Source organism: Canis lupus, chromosome 5, assembly GCF_011100685.1.
Source record: "Canis lupus familiaris isolate Mischka breed German Shepherd chromosome 5, alternate assembly UU_Cfam_GSD_1.0, whole genome shotgun sequence".
In the NCBI taxonomy this organism is placed as follows: Eukaryota; Metazoa; Chordata; class Mammalia; order Carnivora; family Canidae; genus Canis; species Canis lupus.
Genome location: NC_049226.1, coordinates 76,766,157 through 76,792,525, shown reverse-complemented (window position 1 = coordinate 76,792,525; position 26,369 = coordinate 76,766,157). Strand labels below are relative to the sequence as shown.

At 53.0% G+C, this 26,369-nt stretch overlaps 1 protein-coding gene across 2 annotated transcripts in view; it reads right to left on the bottom strand.

Annotated features, from left to right (window-relative positions):
* The window catches only part of PDPR (pyruvate dehydrogenase phosphatase regulatory subunit), a 36,351-nt gene extending 15,912 nt beyond the window's left edge, over nucleotides 1-20,439 (bottom strand). Inside the window, exons 1-10 of one of the 2 annotated variants that reach the window (XM_038538336.1) lie at nucleotides 20,241-20,439; nucleotides 13,108-13,394; nucleotides 11,820-11,953; nucleotides 7,590-7,671; nucleotides 7,329-7,492; nucleotides 6,498-6,619; nucleotides 5,396-5,513; nucleotides 4,514-4,663; nucleotides 2,982-3,174; nucleotides 1,474-1,598 (exon numbers count right to left, since the gene is read on the bottom strand). In XM_038538336.1, coding sequence (XP_038394264.1) covers nucleotides 1,474-1,598; nucleotides 2,982-3,174; nucleotides 4,514-4,663; nucleotides 5,396-5,513; nucleotides 6,498-6,619; nucleotides 7,329-7,492; nucleotides 7,590-7,671; nucleotides 11,820-11,953; nucleotides 13,108-13,331 — 1,312 coding nt within the window. In that variant the 5' untranslated portion in view covers nucleotides 13,332-13,394; nucleotides 20,241-20,439. Of the gene's footprint in view, nucleotides 1-1,473; nucleotides 1,599-2,981; nucleotides 3,175-4,513; nucleotides 4,664-5,395; nucleotides 5,514-6,497; nucleotides 6,620-7,328; nucleotides 7,493-7,589; nucleotides 7,672-11,819; nucleotides 11,954-12,360; nucleotides 12,463-13,107; nucleotides 13,395-20,240 lie in introns of those variants that run through there. The other variant, XM_038538337.1, reaches the window with a different exon arrangement.
* Between the last annotated feature and the right edge of the window lie 5,930 nt (nucleotides 20,440-26,369).

Genomic DNA, 26,369 nt, shown 5'->3' with positions numbered 1-26,369 from the left:
AGTGTGCAAATGTGGCACATGCTTCTTTACATAGTGCCTTTGTCACTGAAACCTCACAACTGGTACAGACATTTCCTAACACCTACCCATTTCTGAAGTGAAGGGGCCCACAGCCTTGATTTTGTGGCTCTGAAATCGGACAGGTTACATAGTCCTGTCCCAGTGACATCACATAACAAAGCCAGGTCAGAATTCATTTCTCTTGTGGCTAATCAGCAACAGCAGTTTGTAAAAATTGCCAGAAAGAGTGTGATCTCTAGTCCCTTGCACAGGGAAGACCTGACCTTACAGCATTCCAGATAAAAGGGACAACAGGGAGGGGACGCTAAGAGATCCAAGAGAAGGAGCCACACTGGCTGCTCCACCTTGTGACGATTTTTCAATCTCTTCTCACTCTGAAGGTCCAATTTACACTTTCCCCAGTTTCTATCATGTGAGAACCAGAGACAGCCATCATGTTCTCAAGGACAAACTTAAGCTCCATTATGATTTGCACAGATTCTAAACGAACTATGCCTGGGGAAGTCAGGACTTATGGCAGGTCAACATTTTAACTAAAATATTTATTAAAATTGAAGAACCTTAGTGGCCACCCACACTGCTGGCCAGACCCCGTGACTCCCACAGACAGTTCTCTGCCACAGGCTAGAGGAGCATGCAGGTGCTAACAGTTATCTAAAGCCTCATCATCAATGGAACCCCGGCTACTAAACCAACAATTCACTGTTAACCAAGAATGGTGGTTGCAACCAGTGTAGAAATTTAGCTGTGAGCAGAAATATGCCCCAAATATTCAGGTACATTTTGGCAGTCTCAGAATAGTTCCTCAGTATAGGACAATGACACGACAGTCTGATTTGGTTCAATTCCTGATACAAAAGCTGGCTCTAACAGCTTGCTAGAAAATAAATCAGAGACAAGGTAACAAGTGAAAATAAAGAGCCTTTCAAAGTTGGAGGGAAGTGAGAACAAGGAGAAAAACAGAAATGTACATTCTGTATTTACCCAAGAAATGGTTTCCTACCTTGCTAGCATGTTACAGTTAATGGCAAAGATCACTCAGAGAAGCTTGAAGCTTTGAGAATAACCTGGCAAATTCTCTGCCATGGAAAGCACACCATGATCACAGATAAAAGAGGCAGCAAGAGCATTACCTGGCATTCTAGGCAAAGTGGAAAGCAGATGGCAAACACTAGGAATCTACAAGAAGCTGCTGCGGGGACTGGACAGCAACCAGCACCTGAAAGTCCTAGTCTGCATTCCTGTTCCCCGAGGTTAAGTAGAAAACAATATACTAAAGAGACTGTCCCACAAATGTCACATGGGGCTTCATGCCCCAACCAAACATCAGAAGCCTGGCTCACAGCAATTATTACACAACTGAAGGAAAAACCTGCCCCCACTCAGAATGATCACACAGGCTCGAGGGAAGATCCCTTCAGCGAGGTGCAGCTGGGCCAGAGCTCCACTCACGCATGACTTCCATGACCCGGTGGCGCAAAAAGGTGCGGCTGCTCTGGAGTGCTCCAAAACGCTTCAGGTCCAGTTCCCAGATGTTTTCTGAGGGATAACCGTGCACCATCCATTCGGCGAGGTACCTGTTTAGATGTGGGGGAAGTTGCTGGGCCTCAGATGGGACGCTCTCCCTACTGTACACGGAATCAAGAACCAACAGAAACATCCTGTCTGGTCACAGATTGGTTGAAAATTTGGGGCAATTTCCTTAACTTTTCTAAACAAATATGTATCCATCTACTGCTCTCAAAACCACTACGATGATTTTAGCTCTAATAAGATTCCCTAGAAGTGTTCTAAAAATAAGCCACATCTATTAAAAAAAAGACTAAAATAAAATTACAAATGTACTCTAATTTATACATCCAATGGTTTTTTTCTGGAAAACCCTCAGGTCGTTATACAACTATCTGACCACATTTCTGTTCCAAACACTTTTGGTAACTCCTCTTCCATAACTGTTTTCAGAACCATTCTACAAGCCACTAAAGAAAAAAATGGCCTCATTAATAAATTTAAAAATTTAATTGCGGTAAAATACACAGAACATGACAGAACATAAAACAGAACATAAATTTACCATCTTCATCATTTTCATGTGTAAGGTTCAGAGGCATTAAGGTACTCTGAACGGCTGTGTGACAGTCCCCACCATCCACCGCTAGAATTCATTCATCATCTTCCCAAACTGAAACTCCCTCCCCTGACCCCAACCCTGGCCATCGCCCCTACACTCTGAAGTAACTCACAAAAGTGAAGCCACACAATATTTGTCCTTTCTGACTGGCTTATTTTAACTGGTACATAATTTTTTTAAAAAGACCCACCTTAGGCAACCCAGGTGGCTCAGCGGTTTAGCGCTGCCTTCAGCCCAGGGCCTGATCCTGGGGACCCGGGATCAAGTTCCACGTCGGGCTCCCTGCATGAAGCCTGCTTCTCCCTCTGCCTATGTCTCTGCCTCTCTCTCTCTCTCTCGCTCTCTCGCTCTCTGTGTCTCTCATGAATAAATAAAATCTTAAAAAAAAAAAAAGACCCACCTTAGCATGATCATCTGTCTTACTCACAGTACTTAACGGTTTCCAAACTCAAATGCCTTCAAAGGATCAACATTTTTTTAAAAAGATTTTTATTTATTTATTCATGCGAGACACAGAGAGACAGAGACAGGCACTAAACCGCTGAGGCACCCATTTGTCCCAGGATCAACATTTGTAACTGCTGCAAGAACTGAAAAGTACAGCCCACAGGCTCCAAGAACAATTCCAGAAGAGGAGTTCCCAAAATACTTTGCACGATGACACTTCTGGAACATCCGCAGTCATTACTTTGAAATGGACAACTCTCAAATTAGGTGTACCTCTTCCTCATTAACATACCGGGTTACACCTGGACATTACACACATCAGGAATAAGTAACTCTAGGAAGGAAGCAGCCCCACCAGCAGGGTGTCAGCAGGAACACTTACCTCCCAGCCCCTCCACCAAAGGAGATGCCAGCAGAGTTCATTCCTGCCAGGACAAAGTAGCCCTGCACCAAAGGAGACTCGCCCAGGATGCACCTCATGTCTGGGGTGAAGGTCTCGGGGCAGTTCACCAACTTCATGATCTCCAGAGTGTCCAGTTCAGGCATGCGCCGCAGGAGGGAACTCAGCAGGGGCTCTGAACCCGAAACACAAACCCAAACATGGTCCTCAGCTTTAGGGGATTCAGAAACTTCCCAATCCATGGGCTTCCCTACTCCCTCCCTCTCCTTGCAGAGAAAATTTCCTGAAAGAGACTTTCTCAGAAGAGCCAAATGGGCCCTGACCAGAAAGCAGAAACCATGGTGGAATTAAGGGGCAACCCCACAAAGTGCATGGCATACAGACTGAGAAAAAAAGACACTCTTCAGAATGACCAGAAGCTGTAGGAGGGCACACAATACACGAGCGTCTAGGCAAGATCTCCAAGGGAGCAGTACTTGGGGACAAGCTCTTCCATAGCACCCAAGGGGACATGCAGTCAAAGCAAGGATTTCCTAAACTGGACCAGCTGCAAAAGACAAGTCCTTGGCCTGTGTGCCAGTGAGCCCACCATCTGGGAATTATTCCACTAGGACAGTGGCAACAGATGAAACCAGACTGGAGCTGGCAGGAGAATCCATATACTATTCTCTCCACTTTAAAAGTCTGAAATCTCCCACAATAAAAAGTTTATTTTTAAAAAAAAAGTCCAGGGATCCCTGGGTGGCGCAGCGGTTTAGCGCCTGCCTTTGGCCCAGGGCGCGATCCTGGAGACCAGGGATCGAATCCCACGTTGGGCTCCTGGTGCATGGAGCCTGCTTCTCCCTCTGCCTATGTCTCTGCCTCTCTCTCTCTCTCTCTCTCTCTGTGACTATCATAAATAAAATAAATAAATAAATACATAAATAAATAAATAAATAAATAAATAAATAAATAATAATTAAAAAAAAAAAAGGCCATTAAGGATAGGAGGGAAAACTCTTCATTATAGACCCTTTTATCTTTTGAACCTGGACTATGGGACTGTATTAACTATTTAGGAAACAAAAATAAAATTATTACAAAATCAAGTTGTATATAAATACCAGATCACTATGATGTACACCTGAAACTAATACAATATCATAGCTCAATTCTTCTTCGATACAAAAAAAATAAAACCTGAATAGAAGATCATATTAACAAAAAAGATTCTGCTTTCTAAAAATTTCTTCTTCAATCTTACATGCCATCCTACAAAAAAGTCTCCTTCTAGCCTAGAATTTCAGCAATGGTTTTAGGTAAGTAATTAGCCAGAGGTCCCTTGACCAAGATCTTCGTCCCCTGAATCTGCTACCCAGTTCGCCTTAGACCAGGTGAACTCTGTAGACTGCCCCCTGGGAGCACCTCGTGGGGTGGTGACAAAGATCAAAGAAAGAACTCTTCTTGAAAATGCTTTCAAAAGATAGCATCTTAGACAAACACAGGACATTATAGTCATCCTCTAGTTCACACACCAAAGTGATCCCAGTCTTCCTGCAGATTCTGAATCTCCAGCTGGTTCTTGCCCTCAGTGAAGATTGGCTTCGGGTTCTTCTCAAAGCCCCCAGACAAGATGCCACCCTGCCAGTTCCGGATATAAATTCTTCCATCAGCATCCACAATAGCTGAGGAAGGGAAACAACAAGGGAGTGGGGGACAGAAGAGAAAAACAAGGTTTAGAGGTAGGCCAACTTTCTAAATGGACAGAAAAAGCAGAACAAAAACACCATTACTGGCTTTATTAGCGAAAGAGCATCCAGTAAACACAGATCTTCTGAGATCATTGGGAAGGATCTTCCCTCTCAGATTTACAGTGGAGACTATTTCCCTGGTCGTCCCTAACCTCAGCAGTTAACCTAGAAGCTCTAATTGGTCCTCACAACCAAACTACGGAACTACCACAATGCCATGAAAAAGCCTAGCAGAAAGGGGGGACCTCAAGCCCATTCTAGGGATTGAGACCTTTCAAGTGATGTCAAGCCCTCCCCTGTGGCGCTTGGGGCCATGGAGCCATGTGATTCTGTAGCTTACCTAATAACCTCTCTACAACATATGTCATTCACGTCAAAAACTCCAGGTTGCATTCCAAATATTCTCAATTTGGACCTCTGTTTGGGATTGCAATTAGCTTATAAAACAAACCAACCAAAAACTGCTTCAATGGAATGCCTGTTTTTGTCCATCCTTTCATAAAGAGCTCTTAGAGAAAAAGTAGAACTGGGTCCGCCTCCTTATAACATGCTCCAGAAAAGATAAGGCTCTTTCGAGCATAGTCTGTCCTGGGCAGAAAGTCTTCCTTTTCAGAGGACAGGACAGTGGCAAGGAAACAATATTAAAAACAAAGCAGAAGTCCTCACTTGGTGTGTTGCTCTGCAGAGGGGTCTCCAAGGGGCGAGTCAGAAGGTAGAAGTGTTCGCAGGCATGTAACGGGATACTAACCGGCTCCTCGTTGGACAGACCCAGCTCGTATGCCCACTACAAATGGACAGATTGATTTGTGAGTGGGAAGAGGAAGAGGAAGACAAATGAGCAAGTTTAACCGCTTGCAAAGAGTCTGATTTCAAGTGGCCTGTGTGCACTCTGGCCCCGATGTCAGGGGCAGGGAGACAAGCTGTAGCCTGCTATACACAGTTATGTAGATGGGGAGCAACTTTATACTTCTTACACCATAACAATTATTCTTGACCAAAGAATTAGAGATTTAATAGCTAGTAAAAGGAGCTCATGGGGGGCAAGTGAGGCCCTTTTAACAAAAAGCCTGGCCTCGACTACAAACCCCAGACACCATCCCACTCGGCCTTCATTCACAAGGTAAAAAGTACCCCTAGGTCACCTAAAGACTAGAGTGGAAAGCAAGGGACCAATCTGCCTTAAAAGTAGAAGCAGCTTAGTATTCTAAACTGAATCCATGTTCCCAACACAAAAAAAACAGCCTCATGGGATGCCTGGGTGGCTCAGCGGTTGAGCGTTTGTTTGCTTTCAGCCCGGGCCAGGATCCTGGGGTCCCGGGATTGAGTCCTTCATTGGGCTCCCTACATGGAGACTGCTGTTCCCTCTGCCTGTGTCTCTGCCTCTCATGAATAAATAAACAAAAGCTTAAAAAAAATTGCCTCATATTTTATTTGCCAGGTTGCAGAATGAAAGGAAATATCATAGAAGACCCAACGCCAAGGATTTCTGTCAATGCCCGACTGTTTCACAGACTTCCTGGCCAGGAGAGCACCGATTAACCTGGGGTGGAGGAAGGAAGAGGTCACCCCGGTGCTCCTCTCTGAGGACCAGCTAGAGGTCTTCTGATTTAGAGTAAAGGATTCTGAGGTTTCTAGTCCAAACAAGGAACATGTGGTCCCTGACGTGTGCTTAGCCCAACACAGTACTGACCCTACGTTTCTACACCTAAAATCCCAGAGGTAACAGTTAAGTGAGAAAGTCAGTGACACAGTACAGCTGGTAACCTACCTGACCAGCACAGTTGACAAAATACTGGCACTCGATCTGTCCTTTATCTGTCTCCACACCAGTAACCTGACCTTTCTTGACCATTACATGAAGAACGCTTGTCCGGTCATAGATCTGAACACCTGTTGCAAAGAGTTAGAAAAAAAGAAAGAGTTAGGTGCATCCAACCTCTGATGGCGCAGAATTAAGGCCTCTGCACCAGATTCTCAACCCCCAAGAAATGCTGAAAATGCCAGATCAGTGCTTTATTTAAAAAAACAAAATTCCCAGGAACCACATCCTGAGACTACATCAGTGTGCCTCTTCCAAGACTGAGAACAGCAGGTGACTGTAATACACAGCTCAACTCCCAGAGTCACAAAAGGCATAGGAGAAAAAATTCAAATACAGCATTTTAAATCCTAATTCACCCACGCCTCGGATCAGTTCATCTGAAGTGCAGAACACCTTAGACACTGGTTAGTGCTCCCCTCATTCATTCCAAACCCAGGACATAGTCAGCTGTGGATCCAGTCCTCACTGTGGCTTCTTGACCTCGGAGCCTCTCTGATTCTGTGTGTGTGTGGGGGGGGGGGGGGGGGGGGATTTCTAGGAGCCTGAAGTGCACACTGCTTAGTATAAAAGCAGTTCTTATAACTTTAATAAGAAAAATGTGGCCCTAAGGAAAAACATTAACAGTACATTCAAACAAATATTGTGAGAGCCAGTGTTCAAAACCAGAAGGCAAAAAAACAAAACAAAACAAAACACAGAAGGCGAGCTGGTATCAATGCTGATGGTAAGATACCTTCCTACGTAAACTCTTCCTTCCTCACCCAGACACCTCCTTACCATTTTGGGAGGCAGCACTTGCCAGGGCGAGAGCCACATCAGCAGAGGACACCACTGCATCCTCGGGAACATGCATGGCCCCCACCAGGTCGTGCACGTTGAGGAGAGGGTGAAGTTCGGCGACTTTCTTGGGGGAGATGATCTCAGAAGGGATGCCTATGACACTGCCGCAGAACACAAGGGGACAATGACATGCATGGCCCTCTGGCAAGAGGTCAGTCTGACAGGAGCGTCGGGACAGGCTTCTAGCCTCATACGTACTTCAGCCTCGAGTTGATGCGCTTCAGGGAGATCAGCCGGTCCTGAGTTTGGGCCAGAAAGATCGAGCCTGTCCTTATGTAACCTGTAAGGAAAACCAGCCCAGACTAAGCAGATCAGGCCACCTGCAGGGGCCAGGAGGGGGGCGAGCCCACTAGACTACAAGCTAGACCAGTGAGGAGTCCTGGCACTACCACCATCCAGACATCCTCAGCTAAGATTTTGGAAGATCAAGTGAGATTTTCATGTACATCTTAAATAATCACTCTTAAAATAAAAATGAGAAGTACTGTTTTTACAAAGCCTTTTGGAAAAGAATGTAGCTCAGAACCCATCTCTTTCTTCAGTCTTTTTAGGCTTTCTCCTCCTGGTTTTGGTGGGAGAGTGACCCGTGATGTAGGCCACTCACATCAGCACCCAGGGGCTGAGACAGGGCCAGTGGGAATGTGGCTGAAGCTCAGCCAATCAGGTCCTCCTGGGATACTGTGTCTGGAGCAAGTGAGAGAATGGCTGTGGAGGCCAGTCCTCTCTGAAGCAGCAGCGTCCTGCCAAGTGGGCCCTGTTTCAGCTGAGGGGCTGCCTGCTGTGGGGTCCCCATGGCCCAGCCTCCACACTGCCTCCTCCAGCTGGCAGCCTCCTGCCAAACTGACTGGCTCCAACAGCCTTCCAACCAACTCCTTTTTGCCCAAGTTGGTCAGAGTCAATTCTTGTTCGTTGCAATGAATATTCCTGACACAACCATGATCACGCTTGGGTGAGTGACAATCTCCCTAACATGCAGACTCTCAGTTCTGATGATGAAAAAGCTGAATCAATCAGGGTATCTTTTTAAAAGGCAGCACAGGAGGATCACCTAAATATTTTTTTATCTAGTTTGAAATCTTCAGGGAAATATGCCCTTCCCTGACATTACAAGAATGTCTCAATTGGAGAACTGACATTTTAGAGACTGATTTTTAAAAACTGTAGATAGACCAGACCAGTGCAGTGATCATGGTCACTGACTTGGAAGCTAATCACACTCTGAGTCTCACCTGCAGACAAAGGCTTCAGCAGTCACTCCCAGTCACTACCAAACACTCTTCATGGGAGGACAGTGCCACTGTGCACAAAGCTAACACATCACGGTACACACATGATGTCAAATCGCACTCTTCCAAACAGAACCAGCTGCCATAACAGCATATCACTGGTTCACAAGATTAATGGCCTACTGTATTCCCACAGAGGACTCTAAAAGTTTGGTCTAGACCTTTCTGACATAAAATTTGCTTTAACACAGGTTTGAAGCTGTAAAACAGAACTCTTACATTCAGTAAGAAGATAGACATCTGATATTAAAAGACAAGTCACAGAAGAAATATGAATGGCCAATAAGACTACAATACAGGGAGACACCAGGTGGTTCAGTGGTTGAGTGCCTGCCTTTGGCTCAGGGTGTAATCCCATGGTACCGGGATTGAGTCCCACACCAGGCTCCCTGCACGGAGCCTGCTTCTCCCTCTGCCTCTGTCTCTACTTTTCTCTCTCTGTGTCTCTCATGAATAAGGGGATAAAATCTTCAATTAAAAAAAAAAAAGACTACAATATAATGTTTAACTGAAAAAGATGCAATTTGGAATCTGATTACTTTTTTCATCTCTCAGATTACCAAAAATTAAAACAATACCGTTGGGGTAGCTGGCTGGCTCAGTCAATAGAGCACAAGACTCTTGATCTTGGGGTTGTGAGTTTGAGCCCCATGTTGGGCATAGAGATTACTTAACAAAAAATAGAATGAAAAAATAAAACAATACCCAATGTTGAGAAGACGCTAAAGAAATAAGCACTCACACACATGATTGGTGAGAGGGGATACCTCTTTTGGAAGATGATCTGGCAATACCTATCAGTTTAAAACACAGACACCTTTCGCTCAAATTATCAACTGACTACATCTACCCTTTGGAAATAGCAAGAGAAAACAAACATATACTGACAAGGGTCTGTGCTGCATCATTATAACAAAAAAAAGGGGGGGTGGACCTATAAATATCAGGTTTATATTTGCAGGTAGTGGGACCTGCATAAATAAACCAGCACACATATGGACCCTCTCTCTGTAGTTATAAACAGACTTAATTATGAGCTGATCTGGAAAGCCATCATAACACGATTTCATTTAACAATTACTAAGAATGTTTCTGTATTTGAGGAAACAAGAAATAAACACATATAGCAGAAAGACAATCCCCAATACAAAAGGTAGTACAAAGACTGTATGATACACAGTTAAATAAACAGCGTCAACAAAACGACACGTAACTTTGGAGAGACAAGATCCGTGTGGGCAACCAGATCTGGATGAAGGACTGTGTGTCAGGATATTTAGGTACCAATCACACACGTCACTTCAATGCACCGTCCTCTGAGGATTAGCATGTAGTATCGGGAAATCCAGGCTGTACATAGGTCACTTGACTTCACAATGTCTCAAAAGCAGTCCACTGGCTGGCAGCAATCCATGCAGCGCAACCTGCGCATCCTGCCAGGTAACACAGTTCTCCAGCGGGGGACCCCACGTCCCCTTTCACCACACCACTGCTGAACTGCAATGGGGGTGACAGACGGAGGATGATCCCCAGAGCCCGCCCCCGCCCCCACCTCTCTCACTGCCCACCAGCATCAAAGAGACACCAGCCCCACTACGGGGCTCCTGACAGTGACCCAGACCTGAAGTGAGACTAACTTACCTTATGGAAGAGAGGCCTAGGACCCCTGTCCCTCTAGCACGCAGGCTGGGCTTGGTAAACAATGCAAGGCTCGGCAAAGCACCAGGGACCGAACCAGGGCACCCGAAGTCAGCAGTTCCAGCTCAGGGCCCCTTATGTGGACCCCCTTCTGACTCAAACTCTGCTTAATACCCGACGTGAGTACCTGTTGCCATCAAATTAAATCTAACCCAAAGGGACTCCCTCCCACATGTCCTGCGTGTAGCAGGCAGCAACCCTAACAAAAGCCAGAGGTGGTGAGGCAGCAGGAACTACTTTTACTATCTGCACCCAGAGGCCTTGCCTCTCAAAAGGAAGCCTGGCCAAGTCAGGCCCATCTACCAGGCGGGGACCAGGGCGAGGCAAGTGAGGCGCCCACTCTCAGGGCCAGCCTGGGAGCTCCGCTTATGTGCTCAACGGCGTAGGGCCTCTTCCCTCCCCACCTCTAGCTCCTCTCCCCACTAACACACCTACCCGATGCCAGTCTCTAGACATCGGGTCTTAATCTAGGATCTACGGACAACGTTACACTTCACCAGAGTAGGAATCATATGAAAGGGAAATGCCACAAAGCCTTAGTCCGTCATCAAACTTTCTAATAATTCAAATCTCACCTTCCCAATGAAAACTCTATCACGGGTCACATAATTTCTAAGTCGGCCAGCAAAGGAAACCACAAACTGTGCTTACGCTGGGGTCACATGGCAGAGCCGCTTTACTGTTCCTTGTCAGGATGGGGTCTAGAATTATCTGATCTGAATCATGCAGGTCTTCAAAAGAGCAATGCTGACGTAGACGAGCATCCTGAATTTCATCACTAGGCCCTGCTACTTCCTCAGGACAATTCCCGTGGCCACCAAACAGTTTCTCATCAGCCACGATGCTCGGTTTGACCCTGGGCTTCCGACCAATCCATCCCCTGACACACGCTGACAGACAGGCTCCTAACTTGAGATCGTGCGGGACCATCCCGTGGCTCCAGTCCTACTTAGCTCACGATTCCCTGGGTTTCCTTTTCCTTAATGACACACATGAAGGAGTAACCTACGTTTAAGCTTCTTAGTCAGAAGCAGCCTTAAGAGCACCTGGTGAAACACCACGATTTCACCATCAAGCACCGAAACGGAAGTATTTCCTCGGCTTCTTCGTTCAGGAGCCAAACGTGGCCACTTACTGTATGTGCTCCAGGGAGTGAAAGAATAGGAAATGGGGCAGGAGACCCTCAAGATCCTAAGAACTACAGGCTCTGGGCAGTATCTGGGACGAGGACAGAATGCCCTCGACTGATGGGAAGGGGTGCCAGAGACAGCTCAACACGCTAACAGACTTGCCCAAGGTAAGACCACAGCGAGCGGCAGAGCCCAGGCTCACACACAGCCTTAACCACCGAATCTCCAGGCAAACGTGGTGTCGGGCCACGTCAAGTGCTGAGTGCCAGACTCTGGGCACAGGCAGACCGGTAAGCGGGGGACTACCTGCTTACCTGTCTGGATGCCCGTTTCTTGCTCTAACTGCTGGTAGAGTTTGTTGGAATAGTCTGCCATCTTCTGCTCGATGGACAAGTGCCTGGCGGTGCTCAGGATGCCAGCACAGAACCTCGTAGAGCCAGCAGCCAGCCTGCAGGAGGCATCCAGAACACTATTAGGTAGACTCCCACACCTGTGAGCACAACTAGTTCAAAGATCCTCATTACGGCATTGTCTGTAATATCGAAAGATGGAAGCAACCTACATATCCAGCGACACGAGCGGGATCGAACAGTCTGGAGTTCCCCTCTACCCTGGGACGCTCTACACAGCCATAAAAAAAGGAACGAGAGGAAGCTTTTATGCAACACTATGGAACAATCCTAATGAAAAAGCAAGGGCGGGGCGACACTGTTTGAGGTATGCTACTAACTCGTATAAAAAAAGAGAAAAAAATAATAAAACAAATACCCAGGCACACATATACAAACTGACCCATACAGATTTGCTCATGTACATGGGGACTATCTGGAACGATACACAAGGAACTTAACTTGCCTCCAGCGAGGGGAACTTCCAGCTAGAAGTCAGGGATGGGAGGCAGACTTTTCCCTGTACACTCTTTTACACTTTTCAATCTGAATCGTGTAAATGTATTGCCTATTCAGAAATAAATACAACAGACGGGTTAAAGGTCATCCAATTTCTGGTAGGCAATAGAACAGAAGAGGGGCATTAGGGGAAGAGTGAAACAACTTGGGACAAAGTATGAACTTCAGTTAATAAAAAGGCATCCACGCTGACTCGTTCTATTTAACGGCGATCCCAGCCTCAGATGTTCATCCGAGGTGCGCACGGGGCTGAGGCATACGGGAGCGCGGCACCGCCTTCCCATTTGTCCTGTAAATCTACCGTGGCTCTAAAAGAAGCGGATTCAAGGACAAAAGGGAACAGAAATCAGGCGGGACGTAGCCGATTTCATTTGGGCTCACAGAGGAGGCTCTTGAGGGTTTCTGTTGCTGTGTACAACAACAAAGAGGACAAGAGGGTATGGCGTGCCGTGACCCTGAAATGAAACACACCCTTTCTGGATACTTGGCGAGTCGGAACCTGCCACCTCTCCCAAAGCCAGAAAATGGGGGTATCACGTACTCCGAAACCGCGGACAGGAGATCTCGCTCTCTCTGGTTCTTCTCAGGCTACTTAGCGCCAATCATCAGTCAGGTTAGCTACTGGCAGGACAACGTGTGTGTGTGTGTGTGGGGGGTGAGGGGAGCCCCGAGCCGCGTGCCCTCAGGTCCTTACCTGCCCTGCTCCAAAAGGACAATATCCTTCCACCCCATCTTGGAGAGGTGATAGGCCACGGATGTGCCCATGATTCCCCCGCCGCAGATGACGACCTGCGCCTGGGCAGGCAGGGCGACAGAATGCGCCTCGGCAGCAGACGCGCCGCTTCTCCCCGACGACCAGTTCTGCCATCCTCGGCCGGTCCTTTGTCTTCGGACCACCGACAGCAACTGGTGGAACATCACGTCCGTCGGCGGCCTGGGAGACGTGCTCTCACCCGCCTAGGGAGATCCCCGGCATTCACACTAGATGGAGAGAGCAACCAGATCTTATCCCGCTGTACTCAACGCACGGGATTAATGGGGAAACGAAAAGAAGCAACAAAGGAAGACAATCGTGCTTTCGGCGCGTGTCTGAGGCATCTGCACACTTCCAGACGCTTCACTAGCTGTACGCCCAGCAGTGGACAACGGGGAGGAGGTCCTCGCCTCTATGCAACTTTCGTCAGAGACACAGAGGCGGGGGGGGGGGGGGGGGGGGGTTTGAGTGTGGGGGAGGGTGCCGACGGGCGGGGGGGGGGGGCGGCCCCCCTACGCTCATAAACCCTCATAAACCGAGGACCGAGGCCAATGTGCTGGAATAACTGAAGGCACCTGTAAGACAGGATGCTCGGGAGAAGGTGACCTTGGAAAAGCCACCTGACGGTGAACAAGAACCAGCTGTATGGTCTCCCAGACAGAGGCACACGCACGTGCCAAGGCCCTGAGGTGAGGCCGACCCCGAGGAGTCCGGGCACAGAAGGGAGGCCGGTGGGCCCACAGCACCAGGAGCGAGGCGGACATGACCCAAGACGAGGCTGGAGAGGCAGGCAGAAAGCAACGACACACGGCGCTTGGACGCCATCGTGACGAGCGGGGGCTTTGCTCCGAGTGCAGAGGAAGATACCAAAGCAGAGAATGGCATGACCGGATTTGCTTGTCCAAGATCAGTCAGGCTCCAGGGCGGGCGCGGACTCCACGACCGGAGGGAAGGCAGGGCTAGGAAGCTACTGCGCAGTCCTAGCGGCAGGGCCCGGGGGCTCCCAGCAGGATGGTGGCGGCGAAGTCAGAGCCACGACTGGATTATTTTCGAGGTGAAACAACAGAACTCACTTGCCGACAAACGGGATGTTAAAATGGGGCGAGGGGAGGAACAAGGACGGCGGCGGGGTTTCTGGGTTAAGTAACCGGTGCCAGGGACTACAGTGTGAAGGACCAGGGTTGGGGAGGGAGGCCGAGGAGGGCACAGGTACGCGTGCGCAGACAAGCAAACGTCCCCCTCTGAGGTGTCAAGGCAGGTCGCCTCGCGGGCTTCCGCGTGGAAAGGCCAAGCAGCAGCTAGACACCCAGGCCTGAAGCTTGGGGACCACATGGGGTATCTGGAGACCCGGCATGCCGGGCAACAAGAAGAACCCTGAGGCTCCCCAGCAGAGACAGCTCGGAAAGAGAAGCAAAGTACCGGGCAGACTCACAGAGCGTCCAGACAAACACAAGGGGTTCAAGAGACGGAGAAGGAGCCGCTGCGAAGCAGAAAGAGAACTGGGCAGAGGGTCACGGAAGCCAAGAGAGAAAAGGGTTTCAGGAAGCAGGTTCACTACTGGGGGTGCCCAGGGGTGCAGCAAGATGGCCTAGTTCCACTGGGACTTGACAACAGAGGCCCTTGATGTCCTCAAAAAGAACAACCTTCGCAGGAGAGTGCTCGGGATGAAACGCGGACAGGGCAAGCTCCAGAGTGAGGAGGTGAGGGAGCGCAGACTGCTCCTTCACATCCTGCTCTGAAGGGAGCAGAAAACCCAGCCAGAAGCAGGAAAGAATGGGAGCAGAGCAAGACTCTTCGCTGGCAAAGGCTCAGGCCGTGGACGCTGTTTCACTGCTGGTGGGAAGGGCAGGGGTGAGGAGGAAGGAGAGGTGGGGACAAAGAATGAGGTCCTGGAAGAGAAGAGAGAGAGGACCCAACGCCACAATGAGGGACGGTGGGCCCCGGGTCTGCACAGGCCCCGGGCTGGGGACTCAGGTCCATCGGGCCTCTTCCCAGAAGCAGGGGAGGGTCAGGCGAGGTGGGCTTCTCACGCACCCTCGGGTGTCACAGGCTGGGACCCTGCCCACGTGTCTACGAGACAATCAACACTGTAAGGCAGAGAAAGGAGAGGGTACAGGATTGGGCCACCGGGGAGAACTGTTCTCCCGGCAAAACGGAGGCCTGTCCAAAGTTCCAGAAACTGTAGTCAGACCTGCCTGGAGATGGCAGGGTCACCGAGCTTGGGAAAACAGAGACTCCAGAGCAGAGCCCTGGCACGCAGGGCGCCCAGCAGCATGCCACTCCCAGGCCGGGACCCACGGTGGGCCCCAAACAGCCCAACTAGCCCAAGGCCAAGGCCCGGGTGCCCGTCCACCACACAGGATCTCAGAAGGAGACCAAGCAGGCCCACTCGGGTCCCGAGACAAACCCCATCCAACCAGGGCTGATTACTGGGCTACCCTGAGGCAGTCACCAGGCCTCACGCCACCCCACCCCCCACCCCCACCCCCGTCCCTGTCCAGCTGTCTCAAACAGAAGCCGCCACAGGGCCAGCCCCGGCCCACCGCGCTCGCCATCAGGAGGGAAGGCGGGCATCCTCCTTCTCCTCCCCTCAGAGGACCCTGCTCCTTCCCGGCTCTGGCCAGCAGGCACCCCTACCTAGCCCCGGGCCACCAAGGGTTCGGCCACAGGCAGATCTGAACCCACCACGCTGTTCCTCTCCCAACCTCAGACCCGGCCTCCTTTCTTCCTTCCTCCCATGCACATAACCCATCTCATCTCCCCCCCCCCTCCGCCCCACGAAACTCTACCATCATCCCACTTGCATCTCTAACCATCTAACCATCTCTCCTTCCCTCAGAGGATCAAAAGTTCACGCCCGCACAAGTCCCCCAGAAACCTCTCCCTCCTTCCCCTGAGCCCAGCTTTGTCAAGCCAGCTCCTCTTCCACGTACCTTCGGGGTTCCCCTCTGACCCTCAGCGTTTTCATATGCTTGAGTCCTCCCAACCAATTTCAGAAATGGAACAAAAGCTCCGTAACAGTCTTCAAAGAATGATTTTGAATTTTAAAAATTCTGAATTATAAAAATTATGGTCTTGGCAAAAAAAAAAACAAAACAAAAAAACAAAAAACCACACACACACACATAGGAGATTATGATTTCCCGTCAGGGCACCTGGGTGGCTCAGTTGAGCGTCCGACTCTGGGTTTTGGCCCAGGTCACGGTCTGGGTGTCGTGGAATTGAGCCTCACAGCGGGATTCTCTCTCTCTCCCTCTGCCCCTTCTGCTCACAGACGTGCACTCTGTCCCTCAAATAAATAAATAAAATCTTAAGGGGCACATGAGTGGCTCAGTCGGTTAAGCATCTGCCTTTGGCTCAGGTCATGATCCTGGGGTCCTGGGATTGAGCCCCACATCAGGCTCCCTGCTCGGTGGAGATCCCACTGCTCCCTCTCCCTGTGCTGCTGCCCCTGCTTGTGTGCTCGCTCTCTGTCAAATAAATAAAGAAAAATCTTAAAAAAAAAAAAGCGCTTTCCCTTCATAGGAAACAACCAGTCCCAATGAGCTATCCAGATGTCCACCTGAGTGTCTCCACCTGTCTTGTGACCTTTCCTTACTCCTTAGTGATTGCAGTGGCCGGAGGTCATGTCAGAACTGACTCTTAATGTGATCTCACAACCCGTCTTTTCACTCGACAAATATTGTTTCTGTTTTTGTTTTTTTAATTCAAATTCAATGAGTTAACATGTACTGCTTATTGGTTTCAGAGATAGAAGCCAGCAATTCTCATCAGTCTTATAGAACACCCAGTGCTCATCACATGTCCTCCTTAATGCCCATCACCCAGTGGCCCCGTCCCCCCACCCCCAGCACTCCATAGCGCCTATTGCTCCTGCTACTCACACCCTCTTGCCCCGTTTTATTCGGACTCCTACTGCCCCCTGGTCACGTCTTCGCCGGCCTCTCTCCCCCGCCCGACCTTCCGACTCCATGTCCCTCGGGGTGCTCCGGGAGTAGCCTCTCCCCTCGGTCCGCTACTCTCCAGGGTGACTTCACCGCCTACCGTGACGCGTGGCCCCACCTCTAGTTGAACCCCGGCCGTGTCCACTTGGGTTCCCGGAGGTCAAACTGAGCACATCCAACAGGGACACCCATCCTCCTCAATCTCCAAACCTGCTCCACTCCTGCGTCCCCAGCGACACCATATACGGGAACCCTGGGTAATACCGAGGGTTCTCATCTCCTCCACGTGGCCCGCCAGCAAGGAGCAACGCTTCCACACGCTACACTTCTCTCATCCCCACCGCAGCTAGAGTACAGGCCGCGCCCCTGCTCAGATTACTGCAGAAGCTTCCGTCATGACGGGGCTTCTGCCCACCGTTCTCCTCCCCACCCCCCACAATCCTGACAGGACTCTGAGCCGGTCTTCTCAAGTGAAAATCTTGCTTCACGCCCTTGCTTCAAACTCTTCAATGACCCTCTGATGTCCTCAGGAAAAGGCCATCTCCTTAACAGGAAGTGCAGGATGCTTCACCATCTGGCTCACTTGTCGTCCCTGGTCGGTCGGTTGGTCGGTCGGTCTCTCTCTCCCTCTCTCTCTCTCTCCAGACTGAACTACTTGTAATCAATTCCTCAAACGGGACAGGATTCTGGGCACACTGTTCCTCTAACCAAGTAGTCTAGTTCCTGCCACTCCCCCCGACCCTCAAACGAAGGTCATCCCCTCAGCTCTCAGCCTGTTTGACACCGGATCAGACCTCCTCTCCCCCAGTGCTGAGGCGGGTGACGCCTCCACATTCTCCCCTATCACCCGCACTTCTCCCAGCACAGAGCTTCCCGGGCTCTCTCGTGGTCTGTTCGCCACTCAGGGAAGCAGCGCAACAACCCAGCTGACCATGCAGGCTCCTGAGGCAGACAGCTGTGGGCCTGAAAACCTCCCCCACCTCTCACTGGCTCTAGGACTTTCAGCAAGTCAGACCGTTTCTGGCCCTTGGGCTCCTCATCCAGAAGGTGAGCTAGGACTACCTACCTCGCACACCTGCTGCAGACACTCCATCTGACAGTAAGGAACAACCCGGCGACTGGCACCTAAGAAGCACCCAGTAAGTGGTACTTTCTAGCTCCTATTGTAATGGAGCTCTCTGGGAGCCCGGACCAATTATATCATGATTTTCCCAGCATTCAGGGTAGGCACCCAGGAAATACACGTTGATGAATGGACAGAGAATGCACGACAGGGGAAAAAGCTCAATGAGGACTCGGAGGTCTCAAGGCCAGGCCCTCAGATTTGACGGGATATCTAAATCACGTGAAAGCATTTTAAAAAAGAAAATGGTACTATTTTCACAGGCAGTTACAATCGGCTTGCTAGATGCTGCTTCGTGTGTACAGCTGACTCAAGCCTCACAATCCTAGGAGGCAGATATCAGAACTTCTTTTCTACACTCCCGGAAGCTGAGACACAGAGAAGTACCGCATCTATGATTCTCGAAGGCCAATGAGTGGCAGAGCCAGGAGTCAAACCTTGCCAGGCCGGCACCACCGAATCTACCCTAGAACGTTCCTCCCTGCTACCTTTCAAATAAGATCAGATGAATAAAGAAAGGGTAGTTGTGAGGACAGAACCACCAGGCACACCCCCTGGCAGGATAAAAGGAACTGCAAAAGTCCCAGAAGCAGCATGATGACAGATGAGGTCCCAGATGGAAGAAACTATGTTAAAAAGCCTCTGGCGATAAGAACCGAGGAGAGGATTCGTGACCTCGTGTGCATCGTGACCTTCAGAGAGAGAGTCACCGAAGTGGTGAGGGCAAACAAGAACAGAAGAGGATTTTAAGTGGATAAACAAAGAAGGAAGGCACCAGAGTATCCCTGTAGGTTTGGCAGCAAAACCAAAGCAAAGCTTGCAAGCAGAGGCGGGAAAAAGCCAGTAGAGAAGAAACTGAAGATGGCAAAGACCGAGAAATAAAAGATGCCACCGGGTTTACAGCACCTTTTACGGACGTTGGTGTGCGGCGGCACCTACCTTAGGTTCTATTTAAGTAACCTCTACACCACTCCAACTAACCAGCAAGTCACGTGCTCTTCCGACTGAACAAGCCAGGCACCCCTAAAATACACTACACCTTTTTAAAACTAAGATGACCCCACAATGTTTTCTACTAAGAAGAAAAACACCTGCCCAGCAACCTCCGTATGGGGCCTAGGTACGCTCACATCCGCGCACACCAACAAGGGCGAGAGGACAGCTCCAAGGCCCTGAGTTGTTCCTCTGCATGGTCACGGCGCGTGTGCGAACGGGCCGCTGGGGACCAGGGGGCCCGGTGAGTGGGGGTCGATCAACATTCCCCCCACCTGCCTCAGCCTAAGAGCCACCTGGCACGTCTCTAGCCCAGGCTGCGTCTCTGGAGAGCCTGACCCTACTGGTCCTGGTGTGTAATCCTCAACAAGTGCCCCCAGGTGATCAGGCAAGTTTAGGAACTTAACGCAAATGCCCAGCGCCGGCCAAGTGCGCCCCGTGGCCCGGCTCCCGTCCCCCGGACGTCAGGCTTCCACGCCCCGGCAAATGCACTCGAGGGTCCCGGCGCTGACCTGTGTCCTTCCCGTCGGCCCCGAGCGGTCACGCGCCGCGAACACAGCTCCCTGCCCGGCCTACGCTTCTCCCGGTAACGCGGCCGCCGCTCTCCGCAGCCGTCCGCCGATCCGGGAAGCACCGGAGGGGCGCGCGTCTCCAGGCGGGAAGCGACTGCACCCGCAGGGGAGCCAGCCCCGGCGAGACCCGCCTCGTCCGCGCGAGGGGCCGCGCACCCCGAGGCCGGGGACCCCGGCGAGGTCGCCGCGGACGCCCGGAGGAGCCGCTGCGCAGGCCCGGGGCAGCCGGGCACGGGTTCCCCAGGCCCGGGACGCCGCGGCCGGAGGGGAGAAACGGGGCGGACCCCCGTCGGCCCGGACGCCCGAGGCCGAGGCGAGCTGGCGCAAGCGACGCGACCCGGGGGCGGCCGGGACCCCCCCCCCCGGGAGCCCGGAGCGGAAGGGGGCCGCTGAGACGCGCGCGGAGCGGAGGCCGGAGCGGCCCCGCCGCCGTGTCCTCACCTCACGGGCCCCGGCGGGCTCCGCGGGCCGCAGCACAAGCCCCGGCGGCAGCGGGGCAGCAGCCACAGCAGTTGCCGGGAGCGGTCCCGGCGCCAGAACCGGGGCCGAGGAGGCAGCGAAGGGGGCGGGGCGGAGGGAGTAAAAAGTTCCGGGGAAGCCCGGGACCGCGACCTTCCGCGCTTTACGGCCCCCAGCAAGGGTACGCCGGCGCCCGGCCGTCGCTGCCGCGCACGCGCGCGCCGTGACGTCCCCGAGGCGGCCCCGCCCCTGCCACGTGGGGCTTGTTTGGGTCTCGCGAGGCCCCGCCCCGGGGCTCTGGGCAGCGCTGGGCCGCGGGCTCGCGGCTGGGAGTGGGGGCGGGGGCTGGGGCTCGGCCGCCCGCCCGCTTGACCCCGACGGGCGGAGCCGGGACGTCCGCCGTCCGCAGAAGGGCGCGCGGGACCGGCGGGCGCTCGGCGCCTCCTGGGCGAGGCTCTGGCGGGGCGCGGCCGAGTCCCGCCTGCCGGCCCGGCCTGACCTCGGAGCGCGACTGGAGACCCCGAGCTGCGGCCCGACGTCACTCCGCGTCCCCGGCTCGTCGCGGTCGCGGGAAGGGGGCTCCTTGCGCCCGCCCCGAGGTGCCCGCCGCCGCCGCCCGCGCTCCCCGTGCGCGGCCCGGTTCCCTTCCCCGGGGAGCGCCGCGCCGCGCCTGCGCCTGCGCCGTCCGTCGGGCCGCTGCGGTTCCCGCCCGTTGCAGGCCCGGCCCTCCCTCCGCAGCGCCGCAGTCGTGGGCCGGGCGGGCTCCCCGGCGCTCGGAGCCCGGCCCGGCGCGGCGTGCAGTCCGCCCCCCGAGTGGGCAGCGTGCTCGGGCTACGGCGGCCCGTGCCGGCTGCGCCTCGTCCTCCTTTCCCGCCCGTGGGATCCGAGCCCCGGCCCCGCGCAGGCCCCTGGCGTCCCTGCGGCCCCTTTCGGCCGAGGCGCCCGCGTCAGGGAGGGGCGGGCCAGCGCGGGCCGCGGGGCTCCAGGCCGCCCGCGAGCTGCAGACGTGGCTCCCCGCGGGGCCGCCGCTTCACTCGCACGACGCGGCGCCCGAGTTCTGGCTGCTGAGCCCGGAGACTCCGGGAGCGCAGAGGACGTGCTGGACTCGGTGCTGGAGAAACGATCGAGCATTCTAGCCAAGGGCTGAGAGCTTGGGGCCACCCGACTGGCCCGAAGACGAGCGACTAGACGAACCCATCCGAGGTGTATTCCTGGGGAGCCAGGCCCGATGGCCGGACGCGGCAGTGTGGGGAGAAAACCTCGCAGCTTCCCGGCCGAGCGGCGTGACCATGCCATGCCGCGCCGCTCGTGGGCTAAGGACTGGGAGGAAGCCCGCTGTCCGCACGGAGCGGAGGGTGCCGCGCGGTGACCGTCGAGGCGTGGATTCCCTGCGGGCGACGCGCAGCGAGGAGCGGTCGGCACAGCTTTCCCTCTTCCCTCAACCCATGACCATCACACATGTCTTCATAGGACCTTCTCCTGCTGCTCGGACTCAGCTTTGCAACCCTCGGGGACAGAGATTGCAAGGGGTGGGGAGGGGGTATTTTTAGCATCTGTTTCAAAAGATCTGTGCCGGGATTTCCTTTGCACACCAAGACCTGGAGCCGAGGTCTCCGGCCTTAAGGCCCCGGAATGTCCCCTGGGGGGTGTAGACAGGAAGAACAAAAAGTAACTTCACTCATTCTGAGGGTTCCCGTCCTCGCCCCATAGCTTCCAGTCCCCAGATCAAAGGCCTTTCTGCAGCTTGTTTCAATCAAGGGGTTTCTAGCAGCACAGTGAACGCTTTGTTCTCCGGTCTACTCTTAGGATACGGGAAATGCCATTGTGATTAGGGCACAGGGCTGTAACTCCTTATTTACGTTTGTAAATGTGCAGTGCCTCAGCCCCTTTCTACCCCCCTGTAGGGTCGGCACGAGGTCCCGAGGACATTTAAGGCACTTTCCCGCGTGGGTCTTTCTCAGCAGCCCTGTGACTTTAGGCACCCAGAATGACCAGCGTTTCCGACTCCACGAACGCAGTGGGAACATCGTGCCCTGTGTTTCGATCAAGCCGATTTTATTTTATTTTATTTTAAAGATTTTATTTATTTATTCATGATAGTCACAGAGAGAGAGAGAGAGGCTCAGAGACACAGGCAGAGGGAGAAGCAGGCTCCGTGCACCGGGAGCCCGACGTGGGATTCGATCCCGGGTCTCCAGGATCGCGCCCTGGGCCAAAGGCAGGCGCCAAACCGCTGCGCCACCCAGGGATCCCGATCAAGCCGATTTTAATTAAGATGTTCTTTGCCTGCTACTAGGTTTGTAAATGAATAAACACACATTTTAATCACTCTGGCCGTGTCCACTTGGGAAAAGTCCTTCATCTCTAGTGATTTATGTATGTATTTGCCATCACAAGGATAAACATTGTACGTAAGACCATTTGCATCTGTTACCAGAGTGTGAAACGGAATTTGGACACCGAGGTACAGCACACACAGGCATCGTATCACCCGCCATCAGTGGTGGCTTGGCTGGAGACAGAAAGCCTCCCTTCCTCCTTCTGAAGGTCATGAGGGCACACACCTAAACCTTTAACCCACAAAACAGTGAACTAGTCCAGTTAAGTGCTCAGCGTGTGGTAGATGCCAGCGGTGGTGCCCTAGAATCACCCGGGGACACCTAAAGCAATCTCCTCTGAGCGAACTGGAATCAGCGAGGCTGGAGGTCTGATCACTACTTCCCAGGGGATTTCCAGGAACTTCTCTTGTGTCTAGATACCACTGCATGACGACTGTGTAAGAATCTGGAGGGGAGCCCTGGTGGCTCAGCAGTTTAGCGCTGCCTTCCACCCAGGGTGTGACCCTGAAGACCCGGGATCGGGTCCCACGTCAGGCTCCCTGCATGGAGCCTGCTTCTCCCTCTGCCTGTGTCTCTGCCTCTCTGTTTATGTCTCTGTGTCTCTCGTGAATAAATAAATAAAATCTATAAGATATTTATGATAAAGAATCTGGAGGACAAATGGTAGTTGTTGAGAGGTGTGTGGGTTAGAAAGGATTTTTGCTGGTTCCTAAGCAGGACAAGGTTTTTCTTACACATCATCCCATGTGGTCTTTATGACAGTCTTAGGAGGTGAGGTTTTAGCAGATGATGTAGACTCAGAGGTTAGCTGACTTTTCCAAGATCTCAGGGCTTGTGTGACGGTCTAGGAAACGGAGCCGAGGTTGTCCATCTGAACCCAAAGGTCTTTGCCCCGTAGCAGAAGGCATGCGGCCAGGAGGACTTGGGGCTGGTGGCTGGGTCTCCAATGCTGCAGACAGAGAGACGGAACAGAGCACGGCCTGTACCAGCGAGGAGCTCCACTGGCTGTGGTCCGTGGGCATCCACGGCTCCTCGTTCCTCTGCCAGGTGACCCGGCAGTGCATGGACGTGCTGGAGTCTAGCTCTCGTCCTGTGAGCTTGGTTGGCTTCAGCCACGCTGAGACCTTTCTTTAAAAGACAGGCAGCAGCCACGGTGTGCGGGTCTGCAGCGAGGCCTTAAGCGAACTCTGCACGCTCATTAGCCCTGCTGGGGGCTGCTCTTCATCAGAAGACGGTGCGCCCTGTGTAGCCACCGTGTCGTGGAGGGTCACGCAGGATGAGAGACGCGGGAAACAGATCTGACCTCGACCTGAAGCCGAGTGCACTGACCCACAGCCTGAAGCAGCTGCCCGGCCTAACCGCAGTCCCCTGCGGGCCCGTAAGCATGAGACGAAATGCTTGTGCAAGGCAGCAGGTCTTGGGCTGGTTTGTGGGCCGCCTCTTGCAGCAAATGGAGGGTCTCCGCCAGTGTCGGCGTGTCGGAATGATGCCACCGGTCCCCAGCCCCTCGAGGAATTCTCCACTCGCTGCAGCCTGGACTCACTGGTCTTTATTCGGCTCACCTCGCCGACGTTCCAGCAGCTCCATGCGGGGATCCCGTAGGCTGACACGGCACGAACACCCTCATCGTCTTGTCCCGCACATCTACTCTTATTTCGCTTCCACAAACGGTGGACCGAACTACAAACCAGGGAGCCATCTGGTGGCTCCAGTCACTGCTCCCTGAACCTCCAGCTCATCGGCCACACAACCAAGTCTGTGTCCCCGTATCTCTCGTCTCTTCTGGCCTCTGCTTTGCCAGCATCCCTTGCTTTGGTGACCATCTCTGAGAAGATGTCCCTGCTTCTCGTGTCACCCCATCCTCGCTCTGCAGGATTATCTTTCCAACTACGTCCAATCATTTTACTCGCTGGCTGACTTAGCACATACACCTGACTCCCTGTTGTGGGGGAGACCGTTCACACTCTTTGGTGTGCAGAGCAGGGTTCATGGTGGCCCTGGGGCCCAACTGCGAGTGACCCTCCGGCCCGAATCCTGCCCCATTTAGCCCCTGTGCGCAGCTCATCTTGTCTCGTATCTTGCTCTCAAGCCACACTCAGCCAAACCCCTCATTTGCTCGCTAAGCTGCCCTTCCTGGCACCTGCCCTTCTGTGTTTGGGAAAGAATTCTGAATTTAGAATCAGATGGACCCTCACGGCCCTTCCACTCAGCTTGGCACCCCTCCAGAATTTCTGAACCTCGGCACACCATCACCAGCTTGTCGTCGGTGGAGCCTTTCCTTCCCAGGACACCTGGATCCCTCGGGGGTGCCCGCTCTACTCCTTCCACCTCTGTCTTTGCCCTTCTCCCCGACTCGTTCTATCAGTCCCTCCGAGGAACTGGCTTCTCTGAGCCCCCAACACCTAGTATCGTGCCTGGCATCTAACAGATGATGGAACGAATGGGGGAAAGTGCGAGCAAAAGTTCCATTTGCCAATCTGTAAAATGGGGATAATATCCTGGCCTCAGAGAACAGCGGGCATTTGGTTTCTGCCCTTGGCCCTCTGTGTGACCAGTAGGTGGCGCTGTGATCTACGAATTCACGTTTCCTGGGGCCTCTGGGGCCTACATCTGGAGTGCAGGTGGTCTGGATGAACTAAAACCCAAATCAGACTAATCAAACCTCCCCCTGAGAGGTGCTAACCCATGCGGCCCCTGTCCTCTGGGCGGGGGCGGGCGGGACGCAGCGGAGAGGCTCCTTCTGCAGCCTTGAATGGAGGGACATGCCCATTCCTCCCGCTGTGCTCCCCTGGGGAGGCTCCGTGGAGTTAGGGACCCTCAGACACTTGGATCTGGGGCCTCATCTGACTCGGACCCTCATCGTTCAAGGTGAAAGGGCCATTGTCCTGTTTGGTTAAGAACATGACTTTGGAGCTGACCTGGCCTGGGTCCGAATGCCCGCACCGCCTCACCCTTGGTGTATGACCCTGGGACGGTACCTTTCCTGAGCCACCTGTGTAGTAGTCACCCATCACCGATAGAGACTATCGGGAAAGAGACCGGGTTCTATAGGATGTGTATATATAGAGAGATTTATCTAAAGATTTGGCTCACCCGACCGTGGGGGCTGGCAGGTCTGAAACCTGCAGGCAGGCAGGCGGGGTGGGGACCCCAAGGAATAGTTGATGCCGAGATCTCCAGTTCAAGGGTAGTCTCGGGGCAGCATTCCTTCCCCTCTGGAGACCTTCGTCCTTGGATGCCCAGCTCCGCTCCTACAGGCTCCGGCTTGGAACCTCACAGCAGCCTCCCAGGGAAGCTGGGACCCTGCATGCGTCTAGTCTCTCCAGCCCATGACCGCGAGGGACCGATTCCCTCCAGTCTTGAGGAACAAAGGCAGCTGGGACCCCTGGCCACAGAGGGGAGTGTCAACACGGGGGCTCCTGGCCAGAGTCTCACCACAGCAGAGATGCCCCACTTGTGACAGAGACTCCCCACTTGTGACAGGCTCTCCTGCTCCTGCAGCTTCTCAAATGGAAGTTCGGCAGCATCATGGGAGGGACATCCCAGTGGCAACAAGCATGGAGCATGGGAAAGCACGACCCCGGGGCACCTGGGTGGCTCAGCGGTTGAGCATCTGTCTTTGGCTCAGGCCATGATCCCAGAGTCCTGGGATGGAGCCCTCCATTGTGATCCCGGCTCAGCAGGGAATCTGCTTCACCCTCTCCCTGTGCCCCACTCCCCTGCTCATGCTTGCTCTCCCTCCCTCCCTCCTCTCTCTCTCCAATAACCTAAA